This window comes from Nuphar pumila, chromosome 16 (assembly GCF_984573655.1).
Source record: "Nuphar pumila chromosome 16, dmNupPumi1.hap1.1, whole genome shotgun sequence".
In the NCBI taxonomy this organism is placed as follows: domain Eukaryota; kingdom Viridiplantae; phylum Streptophyta; class Magnoliopsida; order Nymphaeales; family Nymphaeaceae; genus Nuphar; species Nuphar pumila.
In genome coordinates this window covers 18,862,689-18,875,285 of record NC_143264.1, presented here as the reverse complement: position 1 = coordinate 18,875,285, position 12,597 = coordinate 18,862,689, and the positions used below count along the sequence as shown (strand labels likewise).

The 12,597-nt window shown below is 37.4% G+C and overlaps 1 protein-coding gene across 2 annotated transcripts in view; it reads right to left on the bottom strand.

Moving 5' to 3' along the window:
- Positions 1-330: 330 nt before the first annotated feature.
- Positions 331-12,597, bottom strand: part of LOC149813049 (Asparagine synthase family protein) — a 176,510-nt gene continuing 164,243 nt past the window's right edge. For both annotated transcript variants that reach the window (XM_089990915.1, XM_089990916.1), the window contains exons 10-14: positions 12,145-12,341; positions 11,002-11,101; positions 10,819-10,935; positions 2,129-2,185; positions 331-893 (exon numbers count right to left, since the gene is read on the bottom strand). In XM_089990915.1, the coding sequence (XP_089847041.1) occupies positions 786-893; positions 2,129-2,185; positions 10,819-10,935; positions 11,002-11,101; positions 12,145-12,341 (579 nt within the window). In that variant the 3' untranslated portion in view covers positions 331-785. The remainder of the gene's footprint in view (positions 894-2,128; positions 2,186-10,818; positions 10,936-11,001; positions 11,102-12,144; positions 12,342-12,597) is intronic.

Below are 12,597 nucleotides of genomic sequence, written 5' to 3'. Positions count from 1 at the left end.
ATATGATGTTATATTCCATCACGATCGCACATCTCACTTGAGGATGTGTGTGCACCCCACTCTCACATATCTTATGGTTCCCAAGTGAGATGTGCTATACAATTATGACTGTAACCGATGATTACAATATGACCGATGATATACAGTATGACCGTAACCACTCTTGCTTTTGTGGACTTGTTAAAAGAGCCATGGCCCATTAGGTCCAACCGTTAAGCTTAAAACCGGCCTGCTCCTGATCACAAGCATCACAGAACAAGTCGACATGGCATATTAGCTATCGGCAGAACTTGTGGAAATGACCCTTTTCTTGATTTTGTACCATCATACAATTTGCTGGGGCAGAATATAAACTAAAAAGACGGATTCCATCGCCTACTTCAGATTACATACATACAAAAATACAACCAGAAGCCAAAAGATCATTTCCATAATACATCATTTAGATGGGAAACATCATTTCCATGTGTTGCCTATGGTTTTCCCGAAATGTGGTGTTGAGGATGGAGTTGCCAAAAACATCTTGTGAATGGTGTTGGGGCTACCAACTCCATTTCCAATGCAGTGTTTTGGCAACACCAGTGTTCCGAAACAGTCAGAGAGCATGAAAGATTGGAAACTGCAACACCTTTGATTCAAGGCTCCCAAACAGAGCCTATGAAGGGGCGTATGACATGCATGGGGTCAAGATACCCGGACAAAAGTTTCACTCTCGCTGGCTCCACAGCAAGCTGGGTCATGGCATCCTATATTTGGATCCAGAGTTTCTTCAAACAATGACCAACTCAGTGTAATAGAGAATGAATTACCACACCTCCTGCAGATGCCTGGTTTGCGGCACGGTTGCTGCCGAAGTTCTTTCGGTTTGATTCTCTTGCTATCCTGGAGCCAAACTGCAAAGCAAAGACAGTGGTTAGCCATTTTCAGATAACATCTTATAAAGATTAAATCCATAGACTTAATCAAGTCCGAAGGACTAAGAAGCCTATATCAAACTTTTACAGGACACGTTTCATACAAGAAAATGTAATTGAGATCAGTGAGTAATGGGAAGTCAAAACATTTAACAGGTAAAGCAACACCTAAACAATGCAGAGGAAGAAAGCAAGGTATATATGTAAGGATCAAGCTATCAACTAGGGCTGCACAACGAGCCGAGCTAGCTCAGGCTCGACCCGTCTAAGCTTGGCTTGAACTCGTCCGAGAAAATGAGCTGAGCTTGAGCAAGAGCTCAGGCTCGATACATATAAATGAGCCAAACTTGAACAGGTAATCGAGCTCGGATAAGCTCAATAAGTCTGATTAGGGTCGGTTCACAAAGTTTATAAGGATGGAGTTTTCATATGTATATATTACTTTGTTAGTTGAATGAATAACAAAAGGTCTTACCCTGATGGGTAAGATGTTGGTCACCTAAAAAAAAGTGTCGAGTTCAATCCCTCTCTTGCCATAATTGTTTGAAAAACCTTTTTACATGGATTTCAAAAGCTTTTTTACACAAAAGATGATTGGCTCGAGCTGAGCCAAGCTCAAGTTCGACTCGAGCTCATCAGACACAGGTTGCTCGAGCTCAAGCCAAGCTTGAGTAACCAGATTTTCCTAACAAGCCAAGCTGAACCAGCCCAAGCTCCACTTGAACTTGGCTTCTGTGCAGTGCTACTATCAGCGACCGAAAGAATTAGAGGAGCTTACAGATAGCATTAAGGCCAGATATCCAACCTACTGAAAACTGCTCAACTAGACTCATTAACTGCCTCTAAGAAACAATAAAAAACCCAAATTTTGGTGAGTTTTTAAAATGCAAATCCAATGAACATATAAAACTATTTGACATATAAAATTAGATATTATAGGCCAGATTGCATTGCAGGACAAACACCACGTGGGCAGAACACATGGCATTTCTGGACTTTGCCAGTCACACCCCCAGGGGCGCGATTGGTGTGTCCTGTGCAAGACTTCATAAAGCGCTTGCACAGGATGCGGTTTGTCATGTCCTGAACACCATGCACCCTGTGTATCAAACACGGGACTGGGTGCTTCCTGCGTATCAAACACACTCATAAGAGTAACAAGAATAGGGTAAGGATTTTGTAGCAAATATGCAAAGGGGCATAAGGCAGCATACCTGGATTGCTCTCTTTGGTAAAGTGGCTGCATTTTCCAATCCCAGCAACAGAGCAACCTTGCCAAAATTTAAGCACAAATGCCAGTAACAAGTTAGCATGATTACATTTTCATATGACACTAATGAACTGCACATCAATCAACAGAAAAAAAATCAGGATTGCAAATAAGAAAATTGAATGGATCCTTAAGCAGACTCTGAAAATGAGACCTTATCTTTGTTTAACCTATAACAAGGTATCCAAAGTACAAATACAAATTGAGCAAGAAATAGCACTTCGCTGATACAAAGACATGGGTTACTTATCTGTCAACCACATGGGAAGCTGGAAACCAAGAGCCTTTAAAGCTTGCTTCCCATTTTAAGGCAAGCAGGAACTATACTTTCTTTAAAATGTAAAATGTTCAGATGAGGAGGGAGCTGCAATTGAATTCAAGGATAAATTCTATAGGGCTGCACAACGAGCCGAGCTAGCTCGGGATCGACCCGTTTAAGCTCGGCTCGAACTCGTCTGCGAAAATAAATGAGCCAAGCTTGTGTAAAAGTATCTTCAACAAGATACTTTAGTCGATAACGCAATAACCTTGAGAATAAATGTGTGAACATACACACCCAAGAACACTTGTGCACAACAAGCACAACACACCGAATCACAAATGTGCAAGTGCACTCATAAGTTTCATAAACAACTAAAGAGGTTGGGCTATAATCCCAAATCCCTTGAGAAAATACAAGAGGAGCTGCCCATATATATAGGGCTTGGAGGAGGCCTTGGGAGGGGCTCCACATAGTCGTTGGAGCCCCTCCAACGGTCACAAATGTGACCGTTGGAGGGTCCAACGACTAGTGGGTTGGGCCCCTCCCAATGCAAGTACAATGCATTAAATGCAAAAAGAAAAAGGAATAAAGAAAAAAGAAAAAGAAAATAAATACAAAAACATATTCTCGAAAAAGAATATGTGTAAAATTCCTAAACTACCCATACTAGGAATATATATATTTTATATATATAATTGGTATATACATATATTATATATATGTATATGTATTACCTTATATATATAAAATATATATGCGAAATTACAAGTTTGATTACATAATTTAACACCCCCCCCTCAAACTTAGGGCAAGATGACCGAAAGTTTGCCAAGAAGGAAGTTGAACCGCGAAGCGCACAAGGCTTTAGTAAAGAAGTCTGCCAACTGATATTCGGACGTGACATAAGGGAGATCAATAACTCCTCGGAGATATGCTTCACGAACATAGTGACAGTCTATTTCGATGTGTTTAGTCCGCTCATGAAAGGTGTGATTCTTTGCAATGTAGATTGCACTCTTGTTGTCGCAGCATAGCTTGGTGGGTCCTTCAATTTTGATCCCCATGTCTTCTAGCAGTTGGTGAATCCAAACAATCTCCATGGTAGTAGTTGCCATGGCACGATATTCAACTTCAGTTGAGGAGAGCGACACCTTTTGCTGCTTCTTGCATCTCCACGAAATTAGTGAGTCTCCTAAGAACACACAAAAGCCAGTGGTGGAGTGACGGTTATTTGGGTCACCTCCCCAATCTGAGTCAGTATAAGCAATCAATTTTAAGTCAGAAGAAGAGGACAGAAAAACTCCCTTATTTAGAGTACCCTTTATGTATCTTACGACTCGTAAGATGGCACTCATGTGAACGGATGTAGGCGCATGCTGAAACTGACTTGCAGTATGGACTGCATGGGATATATCTGGTCTGGTAATACTCAGATACATCAGAGATCCTACAAGTTGTCTGTAGGGTGTAGGATCCAAAAGGGGAACCCCATCATCAATTTTCATCTTTGCTCCTACTACCGCAGGAGTTTCACAAAGCTTCTCATCTGTAATACCTGACCTGTCAATGATCTCAGAAGCAAGCTTAGTGTGAGATAAGAAATATCCTCTAAGAGAGTATGCTACTTTAATTCCCAAAAAATAAGTTAGAAAACCCAAGTCAGACATTTCAAATTTATCTTTTAAGATAGATTTTATACTCTTATCCCCGTTAGAATCACTCTTAGTGATGAGCATATCATCAACATACAGAAGTAAAATTATAATCCCTGCATTGGATTTTCTAACAAATAGAGCAGTGTCAGTAAAACAAGAGGAAAAATCATTCTCAATCATAACAGAGTTAAATCTATCATACCAAGCCTTGGGAGCTTGTTTCAGGCCATAGAGTGCTTTCTGAAGACGAAACACCTTTCCCTTAGGAGTTTCCATTCCAGGAAGAGCATCCATGTAAACTTCTTCGCTTAAGTCGCCATTTAAAAAGGCATTTTTTACATCCATTTGATAGATGTTTCATTTGTTGATAGAGGCAACAGTTATAAGACATCGAACAGTGACCATACGAGCTATAGGAGCAAAAGTTTCTTCATAGTCAATACCATATTCTTGACTATATCCTTTTGCAACCAAGCGAGCTTTATACCTTTCAAGGAATCCATCACTTTTAGTTTTTACTTTGAAAACCCATCTGCACCCTATTGTTTTCTTGCCTTCAGGAAGATTTTGAAATTCCCAGGTTTTGGCTCTTCTTAGAGCCTCAAGTTCATTGTCCATGGCATTAATCCATTCAGGGCACTTTCGTGCTTCTTCAAAAATTTTAGGTTCTATATAAGAGTGGATGGCACTAAGGCAGACTCTATATCTTGGTGAAAAAGAGTCATAGGAGATGAACCTAGAAGGAGGCCTTCTACTTCTCTCAGTTCTACGAGGGATCACTTCATTCTGAGAGGCACTGGAACTGGTATCATTATATTTGTCAAGAGCACTCCTAAAGTTGTTTTGATCTCTATGAGAGTAGGTGATAGGGTCTCTAGGTAATCCAATAGGTTGATGTGACGAAGGAGGCAAGGAGATGTTTTCCTCGGTTTCAAATTCATTTGGGTTACTTTGATCGGACTCATTATCACTAGTATCATCATCCTTATTCAGTAAATCAAATAAAAAGGAATAATCCATATTTTCATTATGGGGGTCACAACGTTCAAATCCACTAATATTTTCCAAAAAACTCACATTTCTGGAAACATACAATTTATCACTTTTGATATCATAACAACGAAACCCTTTTTGGGTTTCAGAATAACCAAGAAAGGCACAAGGAATGGCTTTAGGAGAAAGTTTGTCATTCTTATCAGTGAGAACAAAACATTTACACCCAAAGACCCTTAACCTGCTATAATCAGGTTCCTTATCATACAGTTTTTCAAAGGGGAAAATTTTGTTTAAATTTTTCGATGGGAGTCGGTTTATGAGATAGACAGAAGTAAGGGCTGCCTCAGCCCAAAGATTTTTTGGAATGTTTTGAGAAATGAGCAAAGTCCTAGTTGTTTCAATGATGTGCCTGTGCTTTCGTTCGGCTAACCCATTTTGTTGAGGGGTTTTCGGACAAGATTTTTGGTGAAGAATACCAAAATTTTCAAGATAACTTTTGAATTCATTTGAGAGGTATTCTCCTCCAGAGTCAAACCTAAAGATTTTTAAACATCCATTGAATTGATTTGAAATCATCATGTGAAAACTTTTAAAGGTTGAAAAAACTTCATGTTTATGTTTAAGGAAATAGATCCAACAAAACCTAGTATAGTCATCCACAAAGATCACATAATATGAGAATCCTCCTTTTGACATTACCGGAGCCGGTCCCCATACATCGGAATGGACAATTTCAAATGGTTTTGTCGTAAACATGGATCTTTGAGGAAAAGGCAAACATTTCATTTTCCCAAGAATGCATTCATTACACAAAAAGTCATTTTTACAAAGATGTTTAACAAAAGGCAAATAGGAGATTTTAACTATATTGGGATGACCCAATCTCTTATGCCATACATGAATATCTTTGTTTTGGACGGCGTTGCAAAATTGACTCTTGGGAACTTGAAGAAAATCTATGTAGTAGAGGTCTCCTCTTCTAGAGCCTTCCCCAATCAATCTCCCGGACTGGCGATCCTGTATCCAACATTTATTAGAAGAAAATTTTATATCGCAACCATGGTCCGAGAGTTGGGAAACGGAAAGAAGATTTAGGTTAAGGTTTGGAATAAAACGAATTTTTGGAACAAAGAAGTCTTGTTTTTCAAAGTTACCTATTCCTTTAATCTCAAGAGATGTTCCGTCCACGGTTGATACAAATGATAGAAATGAATTTTTAAAAAAAATTGAAAGAGAGCAATAGCTAGGGGTCATGTGAAAGGATGCCCCGGAATCTAAAAGCCAAGATGTCTTACCGGGGGAAGAGGATGACATAGCGGCTCCGGAAGTACCTCCCTTGAGAAGAGGTTGTAGTGCTTCTACGATTTGTTGAAGAGAAAAAGACTCACTTGATGAAGAAGGTCGTTCTTCAACTTGAGATGCCATAGCCGTTGCAATCAATTTCTTTCATTTAGGACATAAAGGTTTGATATGTCCGGGTTCTTTACAATGATAGCAAGTCACTTTGCTATAGTCTCTTTTGCCATACCGATCATTTCCTCCTTGACCTTGATTCTTGAAATGAGGAAGTCTATAGGTCCTCATGTTATTTCCCGGTCTTGACACGGCATTAGCCATTTCACCATCTTCTTGAGTAGCGGAAGTAACAAGAATGCTAGGATTATTTTTGCCAATCCCCATACGGGTTTCTTCACCACTTAGCTTGGTGATAACATCTTCAAGTGAGGGGGATGTGAAGGCGAAGAGAAGAGAGGACCGAACTTGTTCAAATTCGGGTCTAAGGCCATTTAAAAAATTGAAGAACCGGTCTTCTTCAAGTTGTTTGTGCATTAATTCGATTGCCTCACCACTACATTTAGGTTCTAGGATTGCGAGCTCGTCCCAAATAGAGGATAATTCGGCAAAGTACTCCCGAATGGTCATGTCGTTTTGTTGGAGAGTCAAAGCCCTCTTTTGGAGAAAGTACTTGTGGGATAGATCTCTTGAGGTGTACATTTTCTCAAGATATACCCAAGCTTCGGAAGCCCTTTTAAATTTGATGATATTAGCGTTTATCTTAGTTTCAACGGATGAAAAAATCCAAGATAAGATCTTGAAGTTATTCATTTCCCAATCATCATGTTTCTTAGAATACTCTTCAAGAGCCTTTTGTCTTTCATCCCCTTCAAGGATCTTAATATCCCCTCCTTCAATAATGGTAATTTTGGGTTGCGGTTCCGGTATGAATCCATGAACGTAACCCCAAAGCCCCTTTCCTTTAATATGGGCTTCCATATTACCGGCCCAAACATGATAGTTTGAGCCATTAAGCTTAAACCCAAGGGAGAAACAGGAGTCTTTTTCGCCCATTAGAGAGGAAAGAATGCAAGGGATAGTATGTACCTTAATTACTTTTCGCGTCTTTCTTGACAAGAGAGGCTCCTAAAATATTACTCGAAGAAGGTGATCCTCTTTGATTTCAAAAAACTTGAAGGCACGCTTTTCGAGGAATGCAAGAGAAGGCGAATCGCAATTCTTCTTCTTCAACGAGGCTCTGATACCATGTAAAAGTATCTTCAACAAGATACTTTAGTCGATAACGCAATAACCTTGAGAATAAATGTGTGAACATATACACCCAAGAACACTTGTGCACAACAAACACAACACACCGAATCACAAATGTGCAAGTGCACTCATAAGTTTCATAAACAACTAAAGAGGTTGGGCAATAATCCCAAATCCCTTGAGAAAATACAAGAGGAGCTGCTCATATATATAGGGCTTGGAGGAGGCCTTGGGAGGGGCTCCACATAGTCGTTGGAGCCCCTCCAACGGTCACAAATGTGACCATTGGAGGGTTCAACGACTAGTGGGTTGGTCCCCTCCCAATGCAAGTACAATGCATTAAATGCAAAAAGAAAAAGGAATAAAGAAAAAAGAAAAAGAAAATAAATACAGAAACATATTCTCGAAAAAGAATATGTGTAAAATTCCTAAACTACCCTTACTAGGAATATATATATTTTATATATATAATTGGTAAATACATATACATATATTATATATATGTATATGTATTACCTTATATATATAAAATATATATGTGAAATTACAAGTTTGATTACATACTTTAACAGCTTGAGCATGGGCTCAGGCTCTGCAGAACACATAAACGAGCCAAGCTCGAATAAGCTCTGCTCAGTTCATAGAGTTATATAAATATGCAGTTTTCATATATGTGTATATTTTTGCTACCAAAATAGAAAAAAAGAATGTCTTACTCTGGTGTGTAAATCTTTAGCCTTGTGTAGAGGTCTGCAGTTCGAAATCCACTAGTTATCTGTTGATTTCAATAATGTTTTACACTGATTCCACAACTTTTTTAATTAAAAATATTTGGCTCGAGCCGAGTCGATCTTAGCTCGAACTCGACTCAAACAGTTCACGGACAGTGGCTGTTGAAGCTCGAGCCGAGCTTGAACACCTTGTTCTCTTTAATGAGACAAGCCAAGCCAGCTCAAGCTTGGCTTGAACTTGGTTCGTGTGCAGCCCCAAAATTCTACATGGTAATTCATTTTTTAATTTTTCACATAAAAGTGTAATATGTAAAGCTGATCAACATTTGTTTCTCATTAGAAGAATATATATGCTATTATGCACCTTTTCGCATATAATATAATATTTGTATAAGTAAAGTTTATTCTTTATTTTCCATTCATTTGTTATCATGACATTAATGAGGATCCTTCTTTGAATTTAAGATGTTCACAGTGATCATTTTATTTATATCTACTATAATTATAATCAACTAGTTTTATAGTGGTATTATAAGAAGTTTATTTAGATTATAGGAGTATGTCCTTAAAGTAAAAAAAACTTTAGTTTGCATAGTACTATGTAATATGATCAATTGATAACTGTCTCTTTTTACTTTTGAACTTTAAAATAACTTCCTAATTTGCAATGTAAGAATTTCTGAGTCATTCTTGAATCCTGCTTCACACAGACATAAAAAACCCTTGCTTCTTGTCTTGCTTCTCGATTTTGCTTCCCTCTTTAGCAGGAAGAGGTTAGGGAGGCTTTTTAATAAAGAACTACGCTCTCTCATTCATATGGAATTAGGATTTAGCAAAGAACAATGAGTTCGTAGGAGTTCGTTGCTGTTTCGATAATATGCAACAAAAAATCAGTTCAATAAGAAAATAATAAGAGAATAAAAACCAACTAAGAATAATATAAGATATTTAAATAGCATGCCTATCATAATATATATTTCTGTATAATATATGAGATTTTACTGATATTTTGAAGTCCAGAAAGAAACATTTATTTAAAATGTCCCAGGATTTTTCCTTGCTAAGTAAAACCCAACAAATTGATTCAAACCCTTATAGGGTGTCAAAATTCCATTAAATCTTAAGCTTTCCACCCTGGCACATTTTTTAGATGCCAACCATAGTCACAAATATCAAAGCTTAAAATTTTATTGAAAAGGAAAAACCCACAATAAACCAAAAAGAAATTATTTAGTTAAAAACAAGAAAATTTAGGAAAATATAACAAATATAATAAAATTAAGAATATTAATATATAAAATTGCTATATAATGGAAATAGAAGAAATTTTTAAATTTTAAGTTCTCATGATTTTGTTAGGAATTCAATTCTAGCGAATTTCTGTGATAAAACTGAAAGAAATTCAATATCATGCTGATGTCACAATGACTCCAACTGTGGAATGATTTATACCAGGTAAAGCCAATGTCACTTCAAAGGTTACTAAAATCACATAACACCAAACCACATGATAGATAAAGGCCCCACATAAGACATCCAGGGTATTATTATCATTCAGTTATTCAAGGCTGATCATAATCAGACAATAGAATTTTTCACTGTCCTGAACTTCAGAAAGTCAAACAATATAACTAGAGAACAAAATGATAAATAATAAAAGGCAATCATAAACCTATTTGTGCAGGTATGGATGGACTTGAACTCATGATTCCTTGGTTAAGATGCTGAGAACCTAACCATCTGGCAACAATATTCAATGTTGAAAAGCAAAATAAAAATAAAAAATTCGAGGCACTCTTCATTTCAACCAACACAATGCAGCCAATTCAATATGGACTCAAGTGAGAATCCAAACTAAACCCAAATCAAATAGTAACAGAACAGGAGCGTCTGACTTTGATATATTTGCTGGAAGCCTCAACCAATATGGTTGAGATCTACCACCAAAAATCATGTGGGTAATCCTGAATGAAAACATAAGAAAATCTTTAGGCAGAGGATCCATAAATACCTAAACCTTAAGACCTAATACTTTTGTAACATTGTCTAAATTAAAACAGCAGAGCTCTTTCTCACTAGAAAAAAGAAAAAAGTACATCCCTTGTCATGGGTGGACAGTAATTGAAACACTTTTAGAGCACACAAACTACAGAAGAATGGAGCCTGCAAATATGAATATATACCCAGGAGTTGAAATGGCGTATAGCATTATATACAAGGAAGATGCAACATATCAATGAATAACTATGAGTCCATAACTATCCGAGCACTATGGTGGGCAGCTTCCTTTGAATGAGTTGCTATAAAAATAATAAAATAACTGGCACAATGAGAGTAGAAAAAACAAAAAAATGGCATGTTCTAGAAAATTGCAAAAACAACTCAATTAGAAAGAATGAACCACAAGCAAAAACTAGGTGTTTTCCATTAATAAAAGAAGTACCTCTCTTAGGATTTTCTTATCGCCTTTTCCAGTGGGCTGATCAAGTTCAGCAACTTCCCACAGGGGAATATCTAATAGATACCTTATAACGTCCTCATCCAAGAATGGAAATCTAGCCTGAAATAACAGCAAATTTGATGGTTCAATATGACTGATTTAAGTAGGAACGAGATCAGAAAGTACCTCCTTCCCATTGTCAGATATGCATCTATCATCTCTGCCAAGGTTCCTTTTCCATATTCTTTGCATATCCAACTTCAGTTCCTCCTGCAAGGCAAGCCAACTGACAGAAAGAGAAGTGATTCAGCATTCAGAAGTTTTGTAACCATGAGAGCATGGATTTTGATAAACAACAGAGAACAGACATATTGTTGAACACTTCAGAAAGAAGAATGCTTATTCAGAAAAAGGATGAGCAAATGTAATGAACTAAAATTGAAAGCAACGAACAAGCCTACATTCAATCTGACAACACTATACTTGAACTACCTTGGGAACAGAAACAAAAATGCTCCTATATGTGAAGACCCATGTAAATAAAAAACAAAAAAGAAAACCCCTATTAATTATAACTTTAGCTGCCAAGTCAGTCAAACAAAATAGAGAATATCAACATAATCATGAAGAACTGAAGGGCAATCAATGTCGCATTTTCTTGATATTCATATGCCAAAAGCAGCAGTTTCAGGTGATTAAAAACAACCTACAATTTATCCCATTACTTTCAATTATGAAGTTACTTTAAATCCCTAAAATTCAAGCCTTGTTGAACCGAATCTCTTGTTATATACAGATTTGTAAAATTAAACCTTTTGAATATTCTTAGAAGAGCCAGGATTTGAAAAATGTAATAACTAAAGAAATTTGATAGCAAAATAAAAAAATGCAAAAAATCATATATATAAAATATGATTCAAGATGAAAATCATGCCAGAGAATGTGATATCTCTGAGGTGATTTGATGGTAAAATAACAGAATACATGGTCACACAGAGGCAACAGTCTCACAATGATTCCTCATTGTACAGTGCAAGAACAAAAGGAGCCGCAAAGGAGTTTAGCGTAGTGGGATGGGAACTAGGCTGCTAGGCAGGTGGTCTAGGTTCAAATCCAATGGCCGTCACCCCTTGCACAAGCCGAAGCGTGGCGACTCCCTGGGGGCAAAAAGTAAGCCCACAGAATTTTACGCTGCCAGGACAGTGACCGTAAGTACAGCAGGCAGAGCCAGCATGGCTAGGTCTCTGATCCTGAGGGCGGTTTCTCCATGTAAATAAAAAAATAAGAGCAAAAGGATATTGCCAATTTTACATTCTAAAGAAAGCTTACCCTCCTTGCCTATATTTAGTTCTGTGCCTACCATAACCAGCACATTGCTCATCTGCACCTGAACCGACCAGCAAAATTCTAGCTTCTGATTTGTATCTACAATGCTGATCAGTTTGCTCGCACTTACTGGAAGTCCCTTCATTTACCCAGCCATCTCCTCCAGCTGCCAACCATAATGCTATCCCAATGTTAAGGTCCTAGGTATCATTAAAAAAATATCAGGCTCTACATTTAACATAATAAAATAAAAATACAAAGATACAGTAAATAAATTGTCCAAGAAAATTCATCAATGATACTAAACTTGTACAAAGCCCGATAGGATAGCAAGATAAGAATCAGCAATATTTCATGTGTTGAGAAGACAGACACGTGAACTAATAGTTGCTCCGCTAGTTTTCTTTTCTTTTCTTTTTTCAATTTTGGTAAATTATGATTGAAGGGGAGTGCAAG